Here is a 26301-nt window from a genome sequence, read left to right on the forward strand (position 1 = left end):
CATCCCCCTCTGAGCCCGGCCCGGCCCCACCGCTGGGTGCGTTATGTGTCACACGGCGACTCCCACTTCCGCTGTCTCTGGTCACCCTCAGCAATGACTCTCTCATCCATCTCCCCACGCTGCATCCCCTGCCCCGCAGCATTGTGCAGCGAGTCCTAGGGCGTCCCCTCTCCCAGGCTAGTCACCTTTACGCACACAGGGCTCTGGCAATAAAGACCTTTATTCATGGGTAGAACCAACCCCGTAACGTGTGTAACAGCAGCCCGGCCCAGACTCATCGACCCAGAGTCCCCAGGGTGCTCACCCACACTAGGAACCCAGTCCTGGAGCCGGACTAAATAAAAGTGCAACAGAAAAACAGGCTGGTGTGTAATTCCCTGAGAAAGGCCATGCCCAACGAGGGCCCCGGTCCCGGAGAGGGGTGGTCTCCAGCGTGCTCCAGCCCCATCAGGGATCCTGCGGGGGAGAGATTCCCAGTGAGACTTGGCTCCCCAGTGCGGCATGGCAGGTGCCCCCTCCCGCTCTCACACTTCCCTGAGCTCACCTCGATGCCAAGGATGGTAGAGTCGAAGAGGTCCCGGAGCTGCTCACCCTGGGAGCTGTGGGAGCGGCTCAGCGGCTGGAGAGGCAAACACCAGTGCCTTAGTGCCCCCTGTGCCCCCCAGCCCAGGCCCCTCCTGCCACCAGGAAGCCAGCCAGCCAGCGTCCTGGCTGCAAGGTAGAGAGAGCCCCAGGGGAAGGGGCTGTGAGGAGCCAGGCCCTGGACACCCCGCTGGACGCAGCTCCTGTTAGGCTCATCCCCAGCCAGGCTGCATGTAAGGGGCCTGTCCCAGTCAGGCCGGGGCTCACAGGCCCTCAACACATCACCAATAGCCCTTTCTGCTGGGACAGGGCCATGGGCCCCCTCACCATGTCCAGGCCCTGGGCATCCTCCTCGTCGCTGCTCTCCTCCTGGATCACCATCTCCTCCTCCTCCTCCTCCATCAGGCTGAGCCTAGGGGACACAGGGCAGGGTTAAGGGGGCTCCGGCCCAGAGAGGGAGAGCTGTCCCTTGGGACAGTGATGACTCCTCACCGGTCCATCCTGCTGCCCAGCCCAAGTCTCGAGGTGCTCCGGGGGGCCAGGAGCTGCTGCCGCCGGCCAGGCGATTCTCGGGAGCGCTGGGAGCTGAACCAGGGCTGGCTGCAAGGGACAGGAGGGCAGCAGGCTCAGAGCAGGTTAACCGCCCCCCATCCCCGCTGGCTCTGCCCTGCCCCCCATGGGTCTCACCTTGTCATAAGTAGATAGGTAAGGTAAGGGTTAATTTTCTTTTGCCTGTAAAGAGGAACCAAACACCTGACCAGAGGACCAATCGGAGAACTGGATTGTTTAAAAGTCAGGGGCGGGAATTTGTATACTCAGGGTCTTTTTTGTTTCCTCGGCTATGGGTAAACAAGCTTTTCTTCTAACTCCATCTTATCTCAAATATTCTACTAAAAGTCTGTGAGTACAAAGGAAAACAAAGTAATTCGGCTGTGAGGAGCTTTGTGTTGTATTTACAGATGTGGATTGCTGGGTCTTTGTTGCTTCCTCGGCTGTGAGGGACAAGCTATCTTGCTAATTCCAATCTTCTTCTCATTCTACTAAAAGGCAGTGAGTACAAAACGGAAACAAAGTAAAATCGGCTATGATATGCTTTGCTTTGTACTTACTGTGTGTGATTGCTGGTCTATTTAAATTGGCTATTTTTTAAATCAGACTGGGTTATTCATATTTTCTTAAGTAGGAGCCTGTATAAATGTTTATGCAAGTTATTAGTCTGTATTGTCTCTTTTTCTATATAAAGCTTTCTTTTTCAAAACTTGTGGAAGTTTCTTTTTCTAGTAAGGCAGAGAAATTGAAACCTCTGTATCAGGTATCTGTCTCCCTCACGGGAAGGCAGGAACGGGGAAAGGCAAAGCCAAGCTGTTGGTATTTTGCATCTCAATTGTCCTGAGGGAAAAGAACGCTTATCTCTTGGGAAGCAGAAAAACAGGTTTCTTGGTACGCGCAAGCTAGACCAGGAGGAAGCCTGGGAAGGAGGGGGGAAGGGGTTATCTCTCCTGCTTCTGAGACTCCAAGGGATTGGGAATCTGGGGGTCCCCCCAAGGAAGGGTTGGGGACACCAGAGAGAGGAAAGGGGGGTCAGGCCCTATAAATTCCTGACCTGGTGGCAGCCTATCAGATCTAAGCTGGTGATTAAGCTTAGAGGACTTCATGCTAGTACCTCATATTTGAACTCTAAGGTTCAAATCGAGGAATTATACTATGACACACCTCTGCACAAAGTCTGACTCGGACCCCTCCTCCTCCTGCAGCTGTGCCGGGCTGCCCGGCTGGCGTCCCCTTTTCAGTGCCGTCGACGTGAGCATCGGGGTCTCCAGGCGGCTGCTCAGCTGGAGGCTGGAATCCCCTCGTTCAGACGAGTCTGCAACAGGACAGAGACAGATGCCAGGTGATCAAGTCCTGGGCCCCGAGTCACCCCACTGTCCCCTCTCCCCTACCTGCACCCTGGGTTCCCCATGGCCCTCTGCTATCCCTGGGCTGTCCCCCACCTCCCAGCTCTGCTGGTGCCCCCCCAATCCTGACCCACAGCCCGTGCTACCCCAGCCCTGGCTCTCCACTCCCCGCCAGGTCTCCCAGTGCACCTCAGTCCTGACCTGCAGCCCCCTAGGTGAATCTCGCACCAACGTGCCCGTGTCTCAGTCGAACACTGACAGCTGGAAGCGGTCTGGCTCACTGGTGTGCTAGCACTGGCAACACAGGTGTTAGAATGGGAAGAACAAGGTGTGACTTTACGACTGGGAACTGCTGCCTGCACTAATCTCACGTGTGCACGGTGTCCCATGCTGCATGCCTGTGTTTGGGCCTGTGACTGTGTAAGCCGCCAGCCAGGAGAGAGACAGTCATCAGTGCTAGGGGCTGGGTCAGTGCACCTGGAACTTCCCTGGGGCCCGTCAGCAAAAGGACACCGGCTTTTACCATTCTGCCCTCTGCCCCATGAAGGAGAGTCCCAGCAGGTGGGGACTGAAGCCCCTGATTACCCTGCTTGCACGCTGGGGGCGAAAGGTGTGTTTGTAGGTGTGACTGGCTTACCCCAGGGGACACAGCTTCATCACCTGAAACTTACCACTGTAACTCATCTGAGTGGCTCTCTGTCCACTTGCTTTAAGCTTGTGAGTAACTCCCTGGTTTCCTTTCTGAGGTTCACAGGCCGCAAGCCCGCAGGTGGAACTGACCTGGGGAAGGGACTGGCCCTCTGGGAGCAGCAGGAAACTGGACACTGCTGTGATGCTGCGTGCGAGGGACCAGCTAGCACACGGGTAAGCCCACCTGTCCCTGAGGGGCCTGTCTGTGACCTCAGACTGGCGCTCACACTTTGGACTAGGCACTGGAAGCAGCGTTACACAGGCTATTTCCTAGCTGGGGCAGCAGTGTGTGGCATTTGCCCCTCACCATCCAGACGCCTCCTCTTGGCTGGGGACCCAGGTCTCCTGCGGGGTCGGGGGGCTGCAATCCGGCTGGCATCGGAGCCCATGTCATCCAGGGATTTCAGCGAGCGGCGATACATCAGGAGTGAATTCCAGAGCTTCCCCCTCTGTGGTGGGGAAAGCCTGGCCTGGCAGGTCTGCTCCAGGTAGGACAGGCTGTGGGGGGAAGGCATATGGACGTAAGAACGGCCACACTGATTGTGACGAAGTGGGGGGTTTTCTGTATTTTCCAGGGGGTTGCATGCACAGGGGGTGGGACTCAGTGTCCCCAGGTGTTACTAGTTTAACGAGGGGAGAGGAGAGGGAGTTCGTTGGGACACAGGACTGGAGAGGGACTCGGGACCCCAGCCAATGGCCTAGAGGATGGAGACCCCAGCGACTAGTGACCTGGCGACCCGGAGACCCAGCTCAGGAGTCACAGCCGGTTCTGGCCAGTGGGAGGACAATGGGCTGTGGGGAGAGGACCCCGGTGACCCGACCAGCCGGTTCCAGCCAGAGGACAGAAGAGAGGAGAGGAGACTCAGGCCTTCCTGTTTAGGAGTCTGTTTACCTGGAGAGAAGCCAGTGGACAGAGGGGGCTTGGGGCCGGGGATATCGGAGGCCCAGGTGAGAAGCAGGGGGGCTCGGGGCTGGAGAGGGGGAGCAGGCAGAGCCCACCTGGCTGCAGGGGGACTGGGATGTGCTGGGCTGGGGGAGGCCAGGCCTGAGCCCGGAGAGTTTCCTGTGCTGGGTTCAACTCTCAATAAATCCTCCTGTTTTATGCTGGCTGAGAGTCGCTCTGGTCTAGAGATCAGGGTTGCATCAACCCCTTCAGGGGGTGAGGAGGCCCGGGGGGTCCAGAGCGCGTGGACTCCCTGAGAGGCTAAGGCTCAGAGAGGTGCAGCTCCAGGAGGTGGAGGGGCCTGACCCCGAGAGAGAGTGGACCCCCGAGAAGGGCTTCGCACTGAAATGGGCACCCTCCATGGACTGCACGGGGCCAAGAGTGGGCACAACCTGTGAGTCCGTGACACTGAGTCAGACCAAAAGTCCATCCAGCCCAGTGTCCTGTCTTCCAAGAGTGACCAGTGCCAGGCGCCCCAGAGGGAATGAACAGAACAGGGAATCACCAAGTGATCCATCTCGTTGCTCATTCCCAGCTCTGGCAAACAGAAGCTACGGACACCATCCCTGCCCAGCCTGGCTAGTACCCATTGATGGACCTGCCCTCCAGGAACTGATCTAGTTCTCCTTTCAGCCCTGTTATAGTCTTGGCTTTCACAACATCCTCGGGCATAGAGCTCCACAGGCTGACTTTGTGTTGTGTGACAAAATACTTCCTTTTGTTTGTTTTAAACCTGCTGCCTATTCATTTCATTGGGTGACCCCAAGTTCTTGTGTCATTGGGTGACCCCAAGTTCTTGTTATCTACTTTCTCCACACCAGCCATGATTTTATAGACCTCTATCATAATCCCCCTTACTTGTCTGTTTTCCAGGCTGAAAAGTCCCTCTCCTCACACGGCAGCCGTTCCAGACCCATAATAATTTTTGTTGCCCTTTTCTGAACCATTTCCAGTTCCAATAGAACTTTTTTGTGATGGGCGACCCCACCTGCACACAATATTCAAGATGTGGGCGTCCCATGGATTTATAGAGAGGCAACAGGATATTTTCTGTCCTATTCTCTCTCCCTTTCCTAATGATTCCCAACTTTCTGGTCACTTTTCCGGCTGCGGCTGCACCTGGAGTGGGTGTTTGCAGAGCCCTCTCCACAGGGACTCCACGATCTCTCCTGAGTGGGAACAGTTCATTCAGCCCCCATCGCTGTAGATGTAGAGCTGGGATGATGTTTCCAATGTGCATCACTTTGCACGATCAACACTGAATCTCACCTGCCATGTTGTTGCCCCGTCACCCAGTTCTGGGAGATCCCTTTGTAGCTCTTCCTGGGACTGAACTAGCCTGAGTAGTTTTGTATCATCTGCAGATGTTGCCCCCTCACTCTTCACCCTTTATCCCGATGGTTTATGACTCTGTTGAATAGGACGGGGCCCAGCACAGACCCCTGGGGGCACCACGATTTCCCTCTCTCCACTGAAAACTGCCCCTTTGTTCCTACCCTTTGTTTCCTGTCTGTTCCCCGGTTACTGATCCAGGAGGGGACCTCCCCTCCTGTCCCATCACAGCTGACATTGCCTAAGAGCCTTTGGGGAGGGGGCTGGGCAAAGGCTTTCTGGAAATCGAAATACCCTGTGTCCACTGGGTCCCCCTTGTCTACGTGCTTATTGACCCGCTCAAAGGCAGGTTAACCCTTACAGCATGGTGGCTACTGTAATCACCCCCCCAAGCATTCCTGAAAGCCCAGTTGTCTCCCACCCCTCGGCCCACCACCCTGGGCACTCACAGCAGTTTCTTGTCCGGGCGCAGCAGGCGGGGGGAGAATTCGCTCAGCACCTCCAGGAAGGGCAGGTTGAGAGGCCCCAGCTCTGAGCCAGAGGGTGCTGGCTCCTGGAAGGCAAACTTGATCCCAGCCCTGGGCAGGAGAGAGAAAGAGAGATGAGGGGAAATGGGGGGGATTCCAAACCCTGCAAGTCTATTTGCCAGCCCTCCCACCCCCACATTAAGTGCTGACCCCAGCGTGTCCTAGAGGCTCCCGGACTCCCAGCATGCCCCCACCCAGCCCCCCGTCTCACTTGTGCAGGGCGACCAGCGCCTGGCGGTTGTGCAGCTGGTGCAGGCCGAAGAACAGGGAGAAGCGCCGTGCCAGGTCCCGGATCTCCCGGAAGGCCTTGCCATAAACTGCGTCTAGGCCCTGCTGCAGCAGCAGCTCTGTCAACAGCTGCACAGGGGGCAGAGAGTCAGACATGGGGCCGCACAGCAGCCCGAGCCCCATCCTCCAGCCACCTCCCTACACAAATGCACAGGGACGAGGCAACCCAAGGGCCTCCCCAGCCCCCCCACTCGCCCCCATACACAGACTCCTCTCTTGCCCAAGCAGCAGTGGGCACGGGCCCCTCCCCGGTACCTGCTGCAGGCTGAGGAGAAGGGTGCGGGCCCACTCGTCCCGGTCAATCTGCCGTGCCCGGCTCAGCGTCTCCTTGATGATGTCCCCGTAGTCCTTGTAGAACTGGAAGGGAGAGCAGGGGGGTGGGTTCCCCATGTGCTGGGTGTGTCACAACACCTGCAGCGGGGAGTGGGGCGCAGCCCCAGAGATTAGAGAGTCCATCCCCCAATCCGCACCCCGAGCTCTCGGAGCTCAGACACTGGAGGCGATGCCCACCCCTTGGTATGGTAGGTGCGCCCCTGCCCCCCTCTCGCATCTCCCCCACCTTGGCGTAGTGCTTGAAGACGTCGGAGGCGGCGCTCAGCTCCAGCACATTGTAGATGATGAGTTTGCAGAAACCGGCCAGCAGGTTGCGCCGTTGGTGGAGCCTCTCGATCTTCCCCTCGGTGTCCTCGTCATCTGCGGAGGACGGGGCAGGGAGTGAGGCTTTTGCCCCGCAGACCCCTCTCCCCATTTCTCTGTGCCCCCCTCAGCCTGCCTGCCCGCTCTCCCGCCCTCGCCCCCTTCCCCCAGCCCCATGGGGCGAGTACACACCACTGCCCGCGAGCTCGGCGTGGTTGAAGACGTGATCCATGAGGAATCCGGCCAGCTGGGACTGCAGGGCGACCTCGGGCCGGTACACCAGCAGCTCCAGCGCCTTCCGCTCGCCTCGAGCCAGCTGTGGGCTGAACACCAGCAGCAGGTCACTCAGCAGCACAAAGGCCTGGACAGACAGAGGCAGAATGAGCACCCCACAAACAGCGCTGCTGGGGGGGCTCCCAGACCCCCTTCCCCAGCACGCCCGAGCTGCAGCCTGTCCAGCCCTCGGCTCCCAGCCCTTCTCCACCTCTCACCTGCTCTTGGATGCTTGAGTCCACGTCCGTCAGGCAGCTCTGGCAGAGGGAGCAGAAGGAGGCGACTTTGCGCTTCAGGGCCAGCAGCTCCTTCTGGGGTAGGAGCAAAGGAGGCTGTGAGGGGCAGGGACCCAGAGGCAGGGCCAGGGCTGACCCCCACCCCGCCCTTCCTGGCAGGGACCTCCCCATAGGCCTCACCTGCGCAGGGATGGTGCCGGAGACACGAGCCAGCTCCCAGAGGATGCCGAAGTGGAGACAGGTCATGGTGGGGATGACCACCTGCAATGGAAGCCCAGAGCAAGAATGTGGGGCTGCAGTCCCCCCAGTCCCAAGCTGCCCCACTGCATCACTGCTTCCTCTGCCTCCCTTTCCTGGGTCCAGACAAGGGCATCCTCTGCCCACAGCTCCCCACGCTGCCTGGGTTCCCTGCTGTAGGGAGGCGGCCAGGCTCCTGGCTCCCTGAGCGGCCCCCCAGTACCTGCTTGGGGACCTCGCCTGTGTCCACAGCTCGCTGGAGGAGGAGGCTGCAGGGCTCAGAGAGCTGCCATGCGGTCAGGTCGTGAGCACTGCAGAGAGAGAGAGAGCGCGAGCGCCTTGCTCATGGGGGCGTCCTAGCCCCCCACTCCCCTCCCACCGCAGAGCAAGGACGAGGGGACCCATGTGAACAGACAGCAGGTGGAGCAGGGAGATGGGAAGGGAAGGGCAGTGCTGTGTGACCGGTCCCGCTGCCCAGGGAGATGGGAAGGGAAGGGCAGTGCCGTGTGACCGGCCCCGCTGCCCAGGGAGATGGGAAGGGAAGGGCAGTGCCGTGTGACCGGCCCCGCTGCCCAGGGAGATGGGAAGGGAAGGGCAGTGCCGGGTGACCAGGCCCGGTGCCCAGATGGAGCTGGAGAGGGGACGGGACACAGGCTGGCACTCACTTGTGGAGGATGGAAATGCGCTTCAGCGTGGCAGCCATGCTGTAAACCTCGTCTTCGTCCAGGTACGAGGCCTGAGGGGTGGGGAACAAGACATCTCAGCAGGGCAGGCCCCTAGGTACCAGTCCTACAGCACCCTTGGAGCCAGCACAGCACCCGCAGCAGTCCCTGAGCGCCTGGCACCCACCCCCCATGCCCCACTCCCTGAGTACCTGGTACCCCCAAACCCCAGTAACAGGCTATATACACCCCACTCCGTGTGCCTGCCCCCCCAAGCCCCAGTGCCTGCAGTTACATGCCCCATAACACCCCACTCCCTGAGCACCTCCTCCCCCAACCCCCAGTGTCTGCAGTAACATGCCCCATACACCCCACTCCCTGAGCGCCTGCCCCCCAACCCTCAGTGCCTGCAGTAACATGCCCCATACACCCCACTCCCTGAGCGCCTGCCCCCCAACCTCCAGTGCCTGCAGTAACATGCCCCATACACCCACTCCCTGAGCGCCTGGCCCCCCCCAGCCTCCAGTGCCTGCAGTAACATGCCCCATACACCCCACTGCCTGAGCGCCTGGCCCCGCCAAGCCCCAGTGCCTGCAGTAACATGCCCCATACACCCACTCCCTGAGCGCCTGGCCCCCCCCAACCTCCAGTGCCTGCAGTAACATGCCCCATACACCCCACTCCCTGAGCGCCTGGCCCCCCCAACCCCCAGCGCCTACAGTAACATGCCCCATACACCCCACTCCCTGAGCGCCTGGCCCCCCCAAGCCCCAGCGCCTGCAGTAACATGCCCCATACACCCCACTCCCTGAGCGCCTGGCCCCCCCCAAGCCCCAGCGCCTGCAGTAACATGCCCCATACACCCCACTCCCTGAGCGCCTGGCCCCCCCAAGCCCCAGCGCCTGCAGTAACATGCCCCATACACCCCACTCCCTGAGCGCCTGGCCCCCCCCAAGCCCCAGCGCCTGCAGTAACATGCCCCATACACCCCACTCCCTGAGCGCCTGGCCCCCCCCAAGCCCCAGCGCCTGCAGTAACATGCCCCATACACCCCACTCCTTGAATGCCTGGCACTGACAATGTGGGAATATTTTGTAGTCCTGTTTGGACCTGTTACCCCGTGGGTGCAAAAGGAGTGTTTGCTCTCAGAACAGTCCAAGAGACAGAAGGGTGGGTGTTCATATCTGCCTGGGCTTCAGTCTCCATACCCATGGAGCATCTGAGAACACAACAGCAGATCCACTCGCCAGGACCTAGCAAGCCAGGACCCAGCAAGCCAGGACCCAGAGGGAGATGGATTTCCCCACCTCTCAGCAGGGAGGCTAAAAAATGGTTAATCACCTTCTCGTAACTGTTGTTCTTCGAGATGTGTTGCTCATATCCATTCCAATTAGGTGGGTGCACACTGCATGCACAGTCATCAGAAAGTTTTTCCCCTAGCGGCACCAGTCAGGTCGGCGGTGGAGCCCCGAGTGGGGGCTCTCACAGCAAAGCAGGGACAGGCTGGCTCCCAGAGTCAAGGATTGGGGTGACCTAGCAGATCACTGGTCCGGATAACACCAGAGAAGATTGTCACACTGTCTCTGTGGACCCTGTGCATGAGAGGGCTTGGGGGAAAGGCGTAGAGGAGACGGCCTCCCCAGGGTAGCAGGAATGTGTCTGCGATTGAGCCCGGGCTGCTTTTATGGAAGGAGCAAACCACTGGGCACTGCCTGTTGCTCTGAGTGGGCCAAGGAGGTTGCCCTAAGGAAACCCGCAACTCTGGAAAACAGCGTGAATGACGTCGGATGGCCCACTCGTGGTTGTGGAAGGACCTGCTGGGGCGGTCTCCCAGTACGTTCTGGATTCCCCTGCTTCCAGGTGAATGGCGTGGGCTATACAGAATTCCCAGCGTCTGAGGGCCTCCTGGCAGGGGGACGAGGACCAGTTCCACCCCGCTTGTTGATGTAAAACTTTGCAGTGGTGTTTCCGTCATGACTGCCACGTACTGGCCTTGCAGTTGAGACTGAAGAGCCTGGCACGCGAGTCGCACAGCTGTCAGTTCTCTGATACTGATATGGAGAGAGAGCAAATCCTGTGCCCAGAGGCCCTGCGTTTGGAGATCTCCCAGATGTGCGCCCCAACCTAGAGCTGATGTGTCTGTAACTAGAGCCAAGGAGAGTTGAGGGGAGTTCCCTCGCAGACTATGCGAGCACTGAGCCACCACTGGAGTGTACCTGCTGCGGCACCGTGACCAAGTTCAGGCTGTCACGCCCCGGGAGGTATGTCGAGGCAAGCCACGTCTGTAGAGGTCTGAGCCTCAGCCTGGTTTTCCGGACCACATACGTGCAGGTGGCATTTTGACTGAGGAGACTGAGGCAATTCCTCGCTGTAGTGGTTGGGGACTCTCATACATTGAATGATGCATGACATGGCTTGGAATCAGGACTCCAGCAGATGTGCTTTTGCCTGGACTGAGTCCAACCACTGCCCCAATAAATTCTATTCTCTGGGTCGGTGACACTGTTGACTTGTTCACGCTGAGGAGACTGAGGCTCTCGAACATGGATGTGACCAGACCGACCTGCTCTCTGGTGTGCCCCGAGTAGCCAGTTGTCAAGGTAGGGGTATACCCACACCTGCCTCCTTCGGAGGAAGGCTGCTACCACAGACATGCACTTTGTTCCCTCGATTTCACTAGAAACCAACCCAGGGTTACACTTATATCGGTTTTATTAAATGCCACTATTGGATCAAACCGAAAAGGGATGGAGCTTATTCATACACACACACATTCAATGCAGTCATACCCTTATGAACCCCCCCCCACACACACACACAGGCGGAGAGTTACTGGGGACTGCAGAGGAAGCCGAGAAGCCAAAGCATAGTAGATCTGCTGTGTCCGCCGCAGTCACAGGGCTGCGAGCAGGCCAAGAAGAAGAGAACTGTGAGCGTGCTGTTTTCTTTTTATTGGAACTGGGAGGCATGTCACGTACACTGAGTTTTCCTTCTGCGTCCATCACAGCATTCCCAGACCTTGTTCTTTTCACGCATACCAGGTTCTTCTTTTCCTTACAGGACCCTGTGATTGCCTGAACAGGGCAGATTACATCAGGACTCTTTTCTCCTTGTAGTTCCACTCCACCCATCCCACCTACACTTCCTTGTTCACACTCCCTTATCTCCCACACACGCTCCCTTGATCACACTCTCTCTGATCCCGCGATGGACTATTGGCAAGCCTGGAGGTTATACAAGTGGTAATTTAAAAGGTTACAAAGCTTGAAAAGTTACAAAATTTAAAAGGCTATGCTAACAATGACTAACAGTTACCAAGTCTGCAAAAGGTTACAGAACTTAATGATCACACTAGCAATGACTGAAAAGTTACAAATCTTACAATCACATTCTACTGGATTGAGTGGAGGCTTTACACAACACACTTGGTGAACACTTATGGGGCTGTCAACAGGCCGAAGGGAAGGACTGTGAACTGATAACGTTTGTGGTCAATCATGAATCCTGAGAAGCGTCTGTGAACAGGGCAAATCACTATGTGAAAGCACACATCTTTTACGTTGAGGGCAGTGAACCAGTCTCCTAGATCACGGGAAGGGATGATTGTATTGAGGGAGACTGTGCAGAACTTCAACTTCTTGAGTCCTTGCAGGTCTAGAATGGGTCTGAGACCCCCCCCACCCCACTCCCCTTTGCCTTGGGGATTAGGAAGTAACAGAAGTAGAATCCCTTGCCCCTTAGCTCCTGAGGAACCTCCTCCGTCACTCCTATGGCAAGGAGCACCTACACCTCCTGGATAAGGAGCTGCTCACGAGAAGGGGCCCTGAAGAGGGACGGGGAAGAAGGGTGGGAGGAAGGGAGGAGCATAATTGGAGAAAATATCCCACTTCCATTGTGCGAAGAACCCAGCAGTCCAATGTTATTTGGGACCATGTATGGTAGAAGTGAGATAGAGAGTTCAAAACACACAGGGAAGGATCCGGCGTTGAGACAGGTGCTCCATCTTCGGGCACACCCTTTTCACACCGTGCTTTTCCCACAGCGAGTCCACATAGGCGGGGCTCCTGGGGAAGCCAGGGGGCCCTGGACCCCAGCTCCACAGTCAGACATGACTCTCAGCCAGCCAGTAAAACAGAAAGTTTATTAGATGACAGGAACACAGACCAAAACAGAGCATGTAGGTACAGGAAACAGGAGCCCTAAGTCAGGCCCATCTTGGGGCCAAAGTGGCCAGAACCTGGGTCTGGGCCTGCCTCTCTTTCCCCAGCCAGTTCCAAACTGAAACTCTTCAGCCCCTCCTCCTCCGGGCTTTGTTCCTTTCCCAGGCCAGGAGGCCACCTGATCTCTTTGTTCTCCAACACCTTCAGCTGGCACTTGCAAAGGAGGGGCCCAGACCATCAGTTACCAGGAGACATGGTGTTGGCCATTCTCTGTGCAGACAGCATCACACTGGCCCTCTAGGGCTCTGCAACAATCACACACCCTGATCCCCCTACGTAGATACTTAAGCAATGCATAGGGGAAACCAAGGCACCCACACAGTATTCAGAAACAACATTAAGAACATTCCCACTTCATCACGAGCTCTATGGAGGCGCCACTCCAAGGGGCTCCACAGCCAACGCGACGGGTGCTGCTAGGGGAAAAATTTTCCAATGAGTGTGCATGTGGCGCGCACACACCTAATTGCAATCAATATGAGCAATCACTGGAAAAAGAACTGCATTTCCCCAGCTGGAGAACAAAGGACTGGAGGCGTATGAGATGGGGGACAAGTGCTGGCTGCTGGAAGGCGTCTGGGCTCCCAGCTGCAATCTGACCCAGGAGGTCGCATGGGCAGACACACAGGGGTTCCCCACAGCGTGGCTGGGCTCTGGGCTACCCAGAATGGACGATGCTTTAACCATTTCTCTAGACTCCCCTAAGCTTCCTGTGCTTTGCGCCCCTTAACGAATAAACCCGGCTGTTCTGCAAGTGCCGTGTGAGTGTCACTGCAAGCAGGGATTCCCCCCCGCCTCCCCATTTTGTGAATTAGTTACATGCAGTGTTGCCAATGTAGTGATTGTTTGGAGTAAAGGGCAATATAACTGTAATTAGCCTGTGCTGATTGAGGGCATCAGGAGAGTGTGCGGACAGGTGTTTTGCTTGATGGTCTGTCTGAGTCACAACTACTATTTGACCTGCCCCATCCACTGTTTAAAGACAGAGCTGATTAGGCTCCATAGCTAGTCTTTTGTTCTGTTATGTGACCGCTACAGCTGAAATCACTGAGAATCAGGTCTAAGTGGAAGAGAGGACCCAGTCTGCACTAGCAGCCAGGTTCCCCCACTGAGAGCTCAGCTGAAATCACTGTGAGCTGGGTGGAACCTCAAGAGACATGCGAACAAACATGGCTGTGGCACCATATTTTCTATTTAAGCAAGAGATACCACACACTATGACCTGGAGGCCAATGTTAAGTGCGTTGTCACTTGCTCATCCTGAAGCTGAACACTGGTTCCGAACAAGACCAGCAAATGCTCACTATCTTTCTGCAAGAAACACAGCTGACTGGCTGGAAGCTTGTGGTGCAACAGTGAAAGGCTCAACAGTTGAAAAAGTAACCCCATTCAAAAGATTTGCATCCATGGCTGATGAATGCACCGACACAGATGGGCATAAAGTATTAAGTCATTGCGTACGTTATCTTGATGTCCGCGGTAGGCCAGGAGATGCATTTCTAGATATTCAGGTCACAGAAGACACATCGGCTCCATCTGTGACAACCCACATCTTAGAAGATTTAAATGTAGACTTACGAGAGAGAGAATGGCAATAGTCTTCTCTGAACGTAGAAGCAAAAGTCATCCACCAGCCTCACTACTTAGATCCAGCCCATCTTGGTAGATACTTTCCAAAGTTGGTCATACTGGCTGGAGGGATTTTAAGACAATAGCCTAGGATCGCCCTTTGGTGAGCTTCCCAACGTGCAATCCCCTCTGTGTGCACAACTCGACCAGGTCCCTCTTAAGGCGATGGTTATACATCTTCCTGCTGGCCCCAAGTTACTGTAGTTACTGTGGACTCGCAGGCCTGTGTGCTCTCAGCTCCCCGTGGTTTCCAGGAGGAATCCTTAGGGTGCCAGCCTTTCCTCAGGTCTCCACCTCTCTCCCAGGGTCGAGCCGCAGACTCCTGCGACCCAGTAATCACTCATGAGAGGGCCCCCTTTCCTGCAACAGTCCTCCTCTCTCCCAGGGTCGAGCCGCAGACTCCTGCGACCCGGTAATCACTCATGAGAGGGCCCCCTTTCCTGCAACAGTCTTTCTCTCTTCCAGCGTCGAGCCGCAGACTCCTGCGACTCGGTAATCACTCATGAGAGGGCCCCCTTTCCTGCAACAGTCCTTCTCTCCCCCAGGGTCGAGCCGCAGACTCCTTCGACCCGGTAATCACTCATGAGAGGGCCCCCTTTCCTGCAAGTCTCTCTCTCTCCCAGGGTCCAGATGCAGACGACTCCGCCCCGGAACTCTTCTAAGGTGTGGGTTGTCACAGTAAATTTCTTTGTCCAACAATAGAAGCTACACGTGGGTCAATCAGAGAGCTATCCATTGAACAAGTACTGGAAGAAGCAAAGACTTCAGTCCAGAGTTGACTAATGAAGGCATTTATATTGAATCTTTAAGTGATGAGGACAAGAAGTGTTTGTTAAGACAACTGAAAAAGTACACACACTTGATTCTTAAACATCTACAACAGTGACTTCTAGATTCTACTCAACCTCTACGTTGGTTTTACAGACCCCTGTCCTATAAAACACCGACGGCTGAGTGGAGCGAGGCACTACCAGCAATGGGGCTGCCATGTGCTCAGGACAGAATAGAGAATTTGAACACAGAGTGGAATATCATACGACGAATGAATGAAGATTTGACTTCAACTTCTTTTTTATCATTGCTAGTGGCTCGACCCGATCATTGTGCTGTTTCCTGGGATGAAAGTAGGAATTCATCTCTTGCTAATCCCGTCACAACAGCTACAGGTGAGGGTTCTTTTTCACCATTGAATAGAATGTTGTGTTCTGAAAAAAGTCGCCTTCTGCCTGATCATGTGAATGAACTAATGAGCATATCAACTGAGGGAATGGAAATACTGAACACGTGAGAAGTCACCATAGATGCGTGTGTTGCATTCAAGAAGTTCATTAACAGAGTTATGCAAAATTATAACCAGAAACCAAGAAGGATGTAGATGTCGCGCTTCATAGAAGGCTTGAGTAGCCAATGTTAATTTGTGTGATGATTTCAAAACATGAGTTAAATCTAATAAAATGGTCACGAAACAGTTTTCAGTTTTACTATAGTGCCATAGAGCCCCCTTCATCCTCACGGTCTCACCCCTCATCGGCCCTGACACACACCCCACCCCGTAAATTCAAACAGCCCCCCTAATTTCAATTCCTGGGGAAAACACTGACTGCAAGCACCAGGCAAGAGCCGTTAATCCCTGTAGAGCGGGCGAGATTCTCCCTGGGACTTGCTAAATGGAGCTCATGGGGGGCAGAGGGGAAGTAGCGGGGGTGCAGGCCCAGAGGTCCAGCCTGAGGAGGTGGCGAAGCCACATGGTTTCCACTGGAGGAAGACGACCACCCCTTGGGGGTATGGCCCACTGAAGGATCCCTCCTAGAGACCATTCTGCAGCTGTGAATCCATGACACTGGTGCCCCCCCCCCCCGCACCCCACAGAGAGATGCCCTCTCCACTCCACTGTCTGGCTACCATTCCAGACCCTAGGACTCCCTGCAGTGACTTCCCCTTCCCACGGGGTCCCAACCCTAGCCCCCGGCCACAGCCCTGGGAGCTACCTGGAGGAGTTCGGACACCTCCTGCTGGAACTTGTCAGCCAGCGTGTCCACAAGGCGGCTGCGTGCCAAGTCCACGCGGCTGTAGAAGGTGAACTCCGGGTTGCAGAGCACATAGAGCGCCCGGGCGGCAGCCTCGAGCACCTCCTGGCCAGTGTGCTTCTCCACCACCTCTCGCAGTTGGGCTAGCAGCTGCTCTAGGTACTGTGGGGAGAGAGAGTATGGTGGGGCTGGGCAGAGGTGGGAGAGCTCCTGGGAAGGTGGTGGAGGGGAACAGGCTGGAGAAGGAAAAGGGGGATCTCCAGCTCCTGCAGAGGGAGGAGAAGGGCTCACAGGCTGTGACTCGCTGTACCCCTCTCCAGGGGGACGCCCAGCACTACTTACTTGCATCACTTGGAGGGGAGGGGTTCCCAGATAGCAAAGTGCAACTCAGCAAGCACATCCAAGGAAGCAGCTAATGGGGTCCCCACTCCCCCCACCCCAGATACTCCTGTTCCCATGGCACTGCAGGCCCCACAGCACTGGGCCTCCCCTGCTCCTGGACTGGCAGCTCTGGACCTAGGACTTCTGGGACGGATGTGGGGGGCTGGGGCTGGGAGCCAGGACTCCTGGGTTCTCTCCCTGGCTATGGGAGGGACGTAGGGGGCTGGGGCTGGGAGCCAGGAGCCAAGATTGCTAAGCCCCACCCTCAGTACCTTCTCCAGTCGCCCACTGCTGTAGAGGCTGAGGCTGAAGTAGCGCGGAGCAGCCAGCAGAAGCGCCACCTTCTCCGCATCAGCTGAAAACTGCGGGAGCAAAGCAGGTGTCACGCAAGCAGGGAGGCAGCAGGATGGGCAGAGACGCCCCCCCTTGCACCTTCCACTACGTACAACCTAGCTGGGAATGGCCTCACAGCAGAATCCTCCAGCTTATGGCACGTGAGGCCCTGGGAAGGGCAAAGGCCAGACCCAGGCTTCCTGCTTCAACATGGCCCCCTCCCTGCCCAGCGCAGGTGAAGAGCAGAGGCAGGAACGGGCCCAGGGCGCACCTCTGGGAGGTTCCCTCCCTGCACCCCCCCTCCATTTACCTTGGCCAGCAGCTGGGGCAGCAGCGGGATGAGGTACTGAGTGAGTTTCTCCCTGTCGTCCTCCTGGGCCTTCCGCTCCCGCGCTGAGAGCACCTGGGGCAGGGATGGTGCTGTGAGAGCTGGCTCCCCTGCCCCGTGGCTGCAGACGGTGCAGCGTGCACACCTCCGGGCAGGGGCACAGGGACACAGCGTGCGCACCCCCTTAGGGGAGCGCTGATGTCTCCGGGCCCATGGGGACATGTCACCCAGAGCCACCCAACGACCCTGAGGGAGCTGATGGACTGCGCTCCCCTCCCTGCTCTCGGGCGCATTTACCTTCTTGCCAGGGCCCCTGCCGACGGGCGGCTTCCCCTCCGTGGCCTGGCGCATGCTGGACACCAGGATCTCGATCAGGGCGTTTTCCTGCTGGTCGCCCCAGCCTGTTGGGGGGAGAGGGATCAGGATCAGCCCCGAAAGCTGCCAGGCAGCTGTGACTCCCCTGTCACCCCATGTGTCGCAGCCTCCTGTCCCTCACTCACCCTCCTCTGGGGACTCCTCCAGCAGCAAGTGCGTCAGGCCATCCCAGTCCTTCAGCAGCGGGGCAGCACAGTCCCACAAGCTGTCCACCAGGTACGCCGCATGCTCATGGAGCTGGGGGAGGGTAGGGGAGACCTGGTGACACTAGCCCCCACACAGACTCCCCCATGCTCCTCCCAGCCCCACTGTGCCCCTCACCTCGCTCTCGATGAAGAAAGCCAACAGCAGCCTGAAGAAGTCCCTGCTCCCCGCACGGCGCCCCTTCTCCTTCCCGGCTTCCCAATCCTGGTCAAACTGCCTGCAAACCACACACACATTACAGAGGGGAGAGCCAGGATGCCTGGGTTCTCTCCCCAGCGCTGGGAGGGGAGTGGGGGCTGGTGGGTCAGAGCAGGGGGGGCTGGGAGCCAGGACTCCTGGGTTCTCTCCTTGGCGTTGGGAGGGGCGTGAGGGCTGGTGGGTCAGAGCAGGGGGGGCTGGGAGCCAGGACTCCTGGGTTCTCTCCCTGGCTCTGGGAAGGGAGTGGGGGCTGGTGGGTTGGAGAACTGAGGGGCTGGGAGCCAGGACTCCTGGGTTCTCTGCCCTGTTCTGGGGGTGATGGGGTGTCAAAAACAGAAGTTAAGGTTAATGTCTCTTTACCTGTAAAGGTTAAGAAGCTCCATGAACCTGGCTGACACCTGACCAGAGGACCAATGAGGGGGAACAAGTATACTTTCAAATCTTGGTGGAGGGAATCTTTTTTGTGCTGTTTTTTGTTCCTTGTTCGCTCTCGGAACTGAGAGGACGTACACCATTCCAGCTCCCCAATTTTCTGAATCAGTCTTTCATGTTCAAATTGTAAGTAATAGCCAGCGCAAGGCGATTAGTCTTAGTGTTTTCTCACTTGTAAGGTTTCTTTGCTGGAAGATTTTACCTCTGTTGCTGTAACTTGAATCTAAGGCTAGGGGGCGTCCCTCTGTCTATATGAATTCTGAGTACCCTGTAAAGCACTTTCACACTGATTTTACAGAGATAATTTTTACCTTTTCTTCTTTAATTAAAGTTTTCTTTTAAAACCTGATTGATTTTCCTTGTTTTAAAGATCCAAGGAGTTGGATCTGTGGTAGAAGCCTCATCCAGCAACCCAGGGAGGGGAAAGTCTGGGGGGAAAAGGAGGGGGATGGTTAATTCCTCCAAGTTTTAAGACCCAAGGGATTTGGGTCTGCGTTCCCCAGGAAAGGTTCTGGGGGAACAAAAAGTGTGCCAGACACTAAATTCTGGCTGGTGGCAGTGTACCAGACCTAAGCTAGTAATTAAGCTTAGAAGTATTCATGCAGGTCCCCACTTCTTGTACTCTTAAGTTCAAAGTGGGGAAAAAAACCTTGTCAGGGGGCTGGTGGGTTGGAGCAGGGGAGAGGGAATGTTGTATCTCAGCCACCTGTGAAAAGCACAGGCTGAGATTGCAGGTTAAGGCCTGAAGGGAGGAGGGAGGTGAAACCCCTCTAAGTGGGGTGGTTGTGGGGGGAGGAGGGTGTATATTTGTTGGCAGCCCCACGCCCCCTGCTGGCAGTGCTGTGACCGCGCTCATTCACTCACTTCTTGTAAAGAAACTCCCCAGCGGCAGCAGCCAGTGCCCGGTTGGAAGCATACACCACGGGGTAAACGGCCTCGCAGTCCTCATCTGTCAGCATCTCCTCCATGTTCCTGCCCACAGAGCAGGAGGGGCTCAGCCTGAGCAGGGAGAGAGATCTCCAGCTGCCCCACACCATGGGGCTCATTACTTGCCCCTCCCAGCTTCCTTAAGTGCCCGGCATGTGCCTGGCCTCCCCCTGTGTCCACGCTTGCCTCCCAGCTCCGTACTCACTGCAGGATAAGGGTCAGCAGCTTGATGGCCTCCACACCCACGTCAGGTTCTTTGTCCAGGACCATGGACACCATGCGACCCTGAGTGCCACCAAACGGAGAGTCACTCATGGGAGAGGGGCATTGCAGGACAGGTAAGGGCCCCACAGGAGGTGTCCCAGGGCGCGCTGCAGGGGGACGATGGGTGGCAGGGCAGGAATCCCAGGTGGGGGGCATCCCAGGGGCAGGCAGGCAGCAGGGCAGGCTCCCCAAGATGGGAGGCTCATCCCAGGGGCGGGCAGGCAGGAGGGGGGGGCATCCCAGGAGGTGGGGCGTCCCAGGGCAGCACACTCACCTTGAAGCGGCTGGTGAAGAGCTCCATGCGGGCAGCCAGCTCCCGGCTGCGGTACAAGCCCTGCAGGGCCTTCAGGCACTTGAGCCGCACCTCCCGCTGCTGTGGGCACAGAAAGGCTGAGAGCCAGGCCAGCCCCTGCGGCCGTCCCTTCCCTGCCCCACAGGCCAGAACCCCCTCGGGCTCTCCATGCTCCCCTCCAGCCCCCAGCCCCCCACCTTGTCATGCAGGGTCCAGCCGATGTATTTGAGGTAGCTGTCTGTCAGGAAGGAGGCGCTGTAGCTCTGCATCCAGTTCCCCATCTCCTCTATGCAGATGGCCCGGATCTCAGGCACCACGTCCCTGCCAGACAAGACATGCAGCATGCCCCTGTGGTGCCCGCCCCTTGTCACCCCCGCATGCACGAGCCGCCGTCCCGCCCCATCCCCAGCCTCACGTGCCGACGGCACACTGCCATGCCAGGGCAAGCCACGGACACCTTGCAGCACCACACCGAGCTGGCGGGGCCCCCTCCCCGCACTCACCGGTAGCGATGCACAAAGACCCCTTTGAAGATGGCGTTCATCATGTTCTCGATCTCCTCCTGCTGTTCCTGGAGCTGAGACAGACACCGGCATCACCCACCCACTTCTGCGGGCCCTGCTCCTACCAGCAAAGCACCCTCATCCAGCACCACTCTGCACACTCCCATCCTGTCCCCACCAGGCCAGCACTCCCAGCACCATGCCCCACCCGCCAAACCCAGCGTCCCCTAGCGCTGCACCTGCCAGCCCAGGGCCTAGTCTTCACTCACCTCCCTGCGCTTCTCCAGCAGCGCCTCTAGCTTGTCCGTGGCCCTGCGGCTCGGCCCCTTGCTCCTCTCAGCCTCATACTGCCGCTGGTTGTTGTCTTTGTGCAGGCTCACGCTCAGTGCCACCCTCACCAGCGCCGTCATCAGCTTCATGGCTGGCAAAGAGCATGGAGTAGCAAAAGGGGGAGCTCTGCATGTACCCCCGTTACGGAGCCCCAGGATCAGGGCTACAGCCCCCGCTTTGGAACGGGCTCTAGAAGGAACCCCAGGGGTCTCCTCTTCTTTCAGGGGAGGGCACGTGGTTCGCTGTGACACTCACACGCCGCTGTCAGAACAGCCGGGTTTATTCATTAAGTGGCACACAGCACAGGAAACTTAGGGGACTCTAGAGAAATGAAGGTTAAAGCATCGTCCATTCTGGGTGGCCCAGAGCCCAGCCACGCTGTAGGGAACCCCTTGGTTTAAGCTCTGTCTGTCCATCCATCCGTCCAACCTCCTGGGCCAGACTCCAGCTGACAGCCCCCACACCTTCCAGCAGCCAGCACTTGTCCCCCACCTCATCTAACTGTTTGTTCTGGAGCTGGGGAAATGCCGCTAGCCTCCCTGCTGAGAGGTGGGGGAGTCCATCTCCCTCTGGGTCCTGGCAACTGGATCTGCCCTTGTGTTCTCAAAGAGCGCCACTAATATGGGACCTGAGGCCCAGACAGCTAGCACCCACCCCTCAGCCTCCTCGCCTGCCCGCTCCCCCCGGCCTAGATTCAAAGACTCATAGAAGATCAGGGTTGGAAGGGACCTCAGGATGTATCTAGTCCAACCCCCTGCTCAAAGCAGGACCAGTCCCCAGTTCAATCATCCCAGCCAGGGCTTTGTCAAGCTGGGCCTTAAAAACCTCTAAGGGTGGAGATCCCACCCCCTCCCTAGGGAACCCATTCCAGTGCTTCACCACCCTCCTGGGGAAATAGTGTTTCCTAATATCCAGCCTAGACCTGCCCCACTGCAACTTGAGACCATCGCTCCTTGTTCTGTCATCTGCCACCACTGAGAACAGCTGAGCTCCAGCCTCTTTGGAACCCCCTTCAGGTAGTTGAAAGCAGCTATCAAATCCCCTCTCACTCTTCTCTTCTGCAGACTAAACAATCCCAGTTCCCTCAGCCTCTCCTCGTAAGTCATGTGCTCCAGCCCCCTAGCCATTTTTGTTGCCCTCCGCTGGACTCCCTCCAGTTTGTCCACATCCTTCTTGTAGTGGGGAGCCCAAAACTGGACCCAGTCTCCAGATGAGGCCTCACCAATGTCAAATAGAGGGGAATGATCCCATCCCTCAATCTGCTGGCTATGCCCCTACTTATACAGCTCAAAATGCCGTTAGCCTTCTTGGCAACAAGGGCCACTGCTGACTCAGATCCAGCTTCTCGTCCACTGTAACCCCCAGGTCCCTTTCTGCAGAACTGCTGCCCAGTCACTCGGTCCCTAGTCTGTAGCAGTGCCTGGGATTCTTCCGTCCTAAGGGCAGGACTCTGCACTTGTCCCGGCCTGGGTAACAATGCAGCATACAGGGGAAACTGAGATACAAACAGGACTCATAACAATATTACAAGATACGCTCCCACTCTCCTCTGCAAAGAGGCTATCCGGGGGCTCCCTGTCCTCTGAGCCCATACAGGAACACACTGCAGCACACCAGGATTCCCCACACCCCAGCTGTCTCCATTATAACCACTAGACCCCCCCGCTCTTCCCTGCAGTGGGAGCAGACCCCAGACCCCCTGCTCTAACTGCTACTCTGCAGATGCCGTTCGCGTCCTCGGGCGGGACTCACCTGCGAGGGTGCTGGTGTGGCGGAAGGCGCGCACCTGGGAGTCAGAGAGGCCAGTGAGCAGGGAGATGAGGGTGTCCATGAGATACTCATCGTAGATGATGTTGTACTGACAACGTCGCACCAGCACTGTCACCAGCTCACAGAATCCCGCCTGGAACTTTCGCCAGGGCTGGGTGGTCAGGACCAGTGGGTACTCAGCAGAGTCCTGCGGAGGGAAGGAGAGGGAAGGCACGAGGGGTGAGACTGCCGTGAACGCAGACGTGCCCAGTTACACCTCTGTCTGGCCATTTTCTCGATCCTCCACCAAAGGCCGGGGGTCATGTGTGGTCTCCACTGAAAGCTAAGGATTAGCAGATCGCCATGGTTACTGAGAGATGTTTGCACAGGAACTATTTTAAGAGCGATGTAAAATATAGCCTCATTCTGTTCCAAAACTGTAGGAGCTGAAACACGTCATCTGAAGCAGGGTGCGTCTCAGAGCTAACTCAGCCAAGAGCGAGGATAATTAATCTCCCTCGACCCAGCCCAACCCTGTGATTACAGTCTGGGCAATATGCAGGCCTGAGCATTTAGACAGAAGAACCCCAAGAAACCTTCGGAGCAGGGAACCCTCAGGGCTAAGCTGAAGTTAATGAAACACCCTCATTATGAAAAGAGACAGAAAGTCTGGGAGAAGGACGGGCACAAGATGTGATCCACTCTGCAGCCAACACTTCGTCAGCACGAGTGTCTGATGAAAAGCAGATCCCAGCTTTCTGGGCTGGACAAGTGGTGTCAGGACAGATCACTGGGTTAGAAACACCTTATGGGGCTGTTAGTAAATACAGGGTACACACTGCAAGTCAAGCGTTCCTTTGCCGTGTACCCTTATGTTTCCAAATCAGTTTCCTGGCTTTTATTTGACTCTTTAGCTTAAGTTTTGTTAAATTCGCTTCACTCCCGTTTTACTAGACACCCATCTAAGAGCCCTGTGCTCAAGAGTGTTGAACAGAGGAGAGGCTGGTGGAGCAGGGCGTGCTGTTTCCACGGGGCAGCAGACCGGTGTGCACTGCGGGGATCTGGAAGATAAGAGGCTGGGCACTCGAGTACGTGTGGATTGCTAGCCCACACTGGGAAAGACGGGGCTTGTGACAGCCCAGAGTGGAACCCCTGTGCTGCCAGCAGTTTTGGGAGAGTGTACCCCAGTGGGCACAGAAAAGGCTCTCTCATACACCCTAAGCAGGGGGCAGCGATTTACCAAGAGGCATGGGGGGCACTGCCCACTGCCCCCTATGCCAGCCCCCATGCTTCTCTGTCTCCTCCCAGCCACCCTGCGCCTTTACAGGGGGTGAGCTGGGCCTATAACCAGGGGGCAGCATCCCAGTGAGTTCCTGCAGCATGACCCCCATCCACCCCACTGGAAACTAGGGTGACCAAACAGCAAGTGTGAAAAATTGGGACAGGGGGTCAGGTGGTAATAGGAGCCTATATAAGAAAAAGCCTCAGATATCAGGACTGTCCCTATAAAATCGGGACATCTGGTCACCCTACCGGAAACTCCCTACCGCCCTGGGAGCCCTGCCTGGATAGCTCCTCCCTCCCCTGCCCCACACACTCGACACCTCATCAAACTGCTCCGTCAGCTGCTGGATAATCTCCGAGTTTTGCTGCTTCCTGAACATCTCCGGGGTCACCACACCTGCCAAGGGGAGAGAGGTGAGAGCGGGCGGCATGGGAACAACCAGCCCTGGGCTCCCCACAACCCACAAACTACCCAGGGATCTCAGCAGTTCCTCCCCTGGCAGAGGCAGGGAATGGAGCTTGGAGCTCACCCTAAAAAGAGGTGTTGGGAACAAATCCAGAGGTGGGTACCAGCACGAGGAGCTGGGCTGTGCCACACAGACACAGGTGGGTACAGGGCTGGGCCAGGGATCTCAGGATGCAGGCCCAGGGCCTCTCACCTTTGCAGCCACAGGAGCGGATGAAGAAGTTGACGAGCTCCAGGAACCCGGCTTCCTTGTTCTTCTTGTAGCTCTCCAGCCAGTCGTCCACCACGGACTTAAGGGGCAGGAGACGTGAGGAAAGACACAGAAGGAGAAGTAGGGGTTACGCAGGGCGTGGGACACAGAGATAGGGCCTGGGCACCTCAAGTCGAAGGGTGGGTCAGCAGAGCCGGGGAGAGAACCCAGGAGTCCTGGCTTCCAGTCCCACGCTGCTCTAATCACCAGTCCCCACTCCCCTCTCGGAGCCAGGCAGAGAACCCAGGAGTCCTGGCTCCCAGCCCCCCTGCTCTAAACTACCAGCTCCCAGTCCCCTCCGAGAGCCGGGGAGAGAACCCAGGAGTCCTGGCCCCTAGCCTCCTGCTCTAACCCACCAGCTTCCAGTCCCCTCTGAGAGCCGGGGACAGAACCCAGAGTCCCAGCGAGATTCCAGTGCAGTGACATGGGGAGGGTGGAACCCGGGGGGTGAAGAGAGCATGGTTACCTCCATGGCACTCTTCGCCAGCCTCACTACCTCAAAGAGGTTGCTGGGCTCTGGGTTTCTCTCAGCCAGGCTCTCCCCATCTCTGCTGGCGTCTTTCCGGGGTCGCTTGGCTGCCTGGGGGAGGTGGGTGAGGAGAAAAGACACAGGCTGATCCCTGGGCTCGAGTATATCACAGCTTCATGAGAAGTGTCCCAGAGAGACACTGCTGAATCCATAGTGCAGGAAGGCTGGGGCTCCTGCCCTGGCTGGCCACAACAGGGGGAAGGGGGAGGCTGGGACCAGCAGCAGAAGCTATTGGGCTCTGCTGCACTGCATCACATCAGCTCCATGGCACAAGGCTAGCTGAAGCAGAAGAGCTGGGATCAGACTGAGTGGGGGGACAGAGGACCAGGCTGAAGCTCAGGGGGTTGAGGGGAGGCTGGGGAGCCAAAGGGGTGTACCAGGGTGTGGCTCAGGGGGCTGGGAGACTGGAGAGGAGAAGGGCAAGGGCCATGCATACCATGGTGTGGCTAAGAGGGGTCCTAGCATCCCGCTTGCCACCCTTCCAGAGCATGTCCTCAAAGTCACTGCCTGAGTCGGAACCACCTCCATCCTCACTGCTGCTTAGGTCTCTGTGGGCAGAGCACACGTCCTGAACAGACAGCCCCCATGGCCTCACTGCCCCGGAGCTCCCATCATGCCACCCGACACACCTACACCACCCCAGCAACCTCTGTGGTCTGAGGACTCCCCAGTACTAGCCATGTAGGACTGGAAGGGACCTCGAGAGGTTAAACTAGCCCAGTCCCCCCCGCTGAGGCAAAACCAAATATTATCTAAACCAGTGGTTTCCAAACTGGGGTACACGAGCTCTCGTCAGGGGGTCCGTGAGGAAAATCCTGTGACTGCAGACAACTCACGGCATTATCCCTTACCGACCTTGTTTCTGTGATCACAAGTACATTACAACCCTCTCTCAGATGGGGGTACACCGTACATTAGTTGGAAGAGGCATGCAGCCTACAAAGTTTGAAAACCACTGAACTAAATCATCCCTGACAAGTGTCTGTCTAACCTGTTCTTAAAATCCTGCAATCTGTGCACATCTTTCCTGAAGTGTGGGGCCCAGAACTGGGCACATACTCCAGTTTAGGCCTCATCAGTGCTGACTGGAGCGTGTCATAGAATCTCAGGGTTGGAAGGGGTCTCAGGAGGTATCTAGTCCAACCCCCTGCTCAAAGCAGGACCAATCCCCAGACAGATTTTTGCCCCAAATCCCTAAATGACCCCCTCAAGGATTGAACTCACAACTCTGGGTTTAGCAGGCCAATGCTCAAACCACTGAGCTATCCCTTCCACCCCT

The 26301-nt window shown here is 57.0% G+C and overlaps 1 protein-coding gene across 4 annotated transcripts; it reads right to left on the reverse strand.

Moving 5' to 3' along the window:
* STAG3 (STAG3 cohesin complex component) lies at positions 1 to 26036 on the reverse strand. 4 transcript variants are annotated; one of them, XM_075070349.1, is made up of 32 exons: positions 25459 to 26036; positions 24960 to 25073; positions 24437 to 24533; positions 24098 to 24174; positions 22497 to 22701; positions 20684 to 20835; positions 20415 to 20488; positions 20109 to 20232; positions 19894 to 19992; positions 19561 to 19640; positions 19293 to 19400; positions 17916 to 18015; positions 17720 to 17831; positions 17517 to 17620; positions 17202 to 17294; positions 16831 to 16920; positions 16139 to 16339; positions 8305 to 8375; positions 7863 to 7950; positions 7583 to 7663; positions 7385 to 7477; positions 7086 to 7254; positions 6817 to 6950; positions 6513 to 6614; positions 6181 to 6326; positions 5892 to 6020; positions 3475 to 3665; positions 2296 to 2446; positions 1075 to 1182; positions 910 to 994; positions 545 to 619; positions 364 to 456 (listed from the first exon to the last, which is right to left on the reverse strand). In XM_075070349.1, exons 1-32 carry the CDS (start codon positions 25510 to 25512, stop codon positions 448 to 450), a joined length of 3516 nt encoding a protein of 1171 aa, XP_074926450.1. In that variant the 5' UTR covers positions 25513 to 26036; the 3' UTR covers positions 364 to 447. The 4 variants fall into 4 exon arrangements, with proteins under 4 accessions (XP_074926448.1, XP_074926449.1, XP_074926450.1 ...); XM_075070347.1 differs by having other exon boundaries at positions 1 to 619; XM_075070348.1 differs by lacking the exon at positions 17202 to 17294 and having other exon boundaries at positions 1 to 619.
* Positions 26037 to 26301: the final 265 nt, after the last annotated feature.

Source organism: Chelonoidis abingdonii, chromosome 11 (genome assembly GCF_003597395.2).
Source record: "Chelonoidis abingdonii isolate Lonesome George chromosome 11, CheloAbing_2.0, whole genome shotgun sequence".
NCBI lineage: Eukaryota > Metazoa > Chordata > Testudines > Testudinidae > Chelonoidis > Chelonoidis abingdonii.

Excerpts from the sequence above, each read along its gene's own strand:
- STAG3 (XM_075070347.1), bottom strand. The coding sequence starts at position 25,512 with ATGCTCTGGAAGGGTGGCAAGCGGGATGCTAGGACCCCTCTTAGCCAC. Across the intron at positions 17,832-17,915 it reads CTTTCTTCATCGAGAGCGAG|CTCCATGAGCATGCGGCGTA; the intron begins GTGAGGGGCACA and ends ACCCTCCCCCAG. Across the intron at positions 6,951-7,085 it reads CGCCGAGCTCGCGGGCAGTG|ATGACGAGGACACCGAGGGG; the intron begins GTGTGTACTCGC and ends CGTCCTCCGCAG.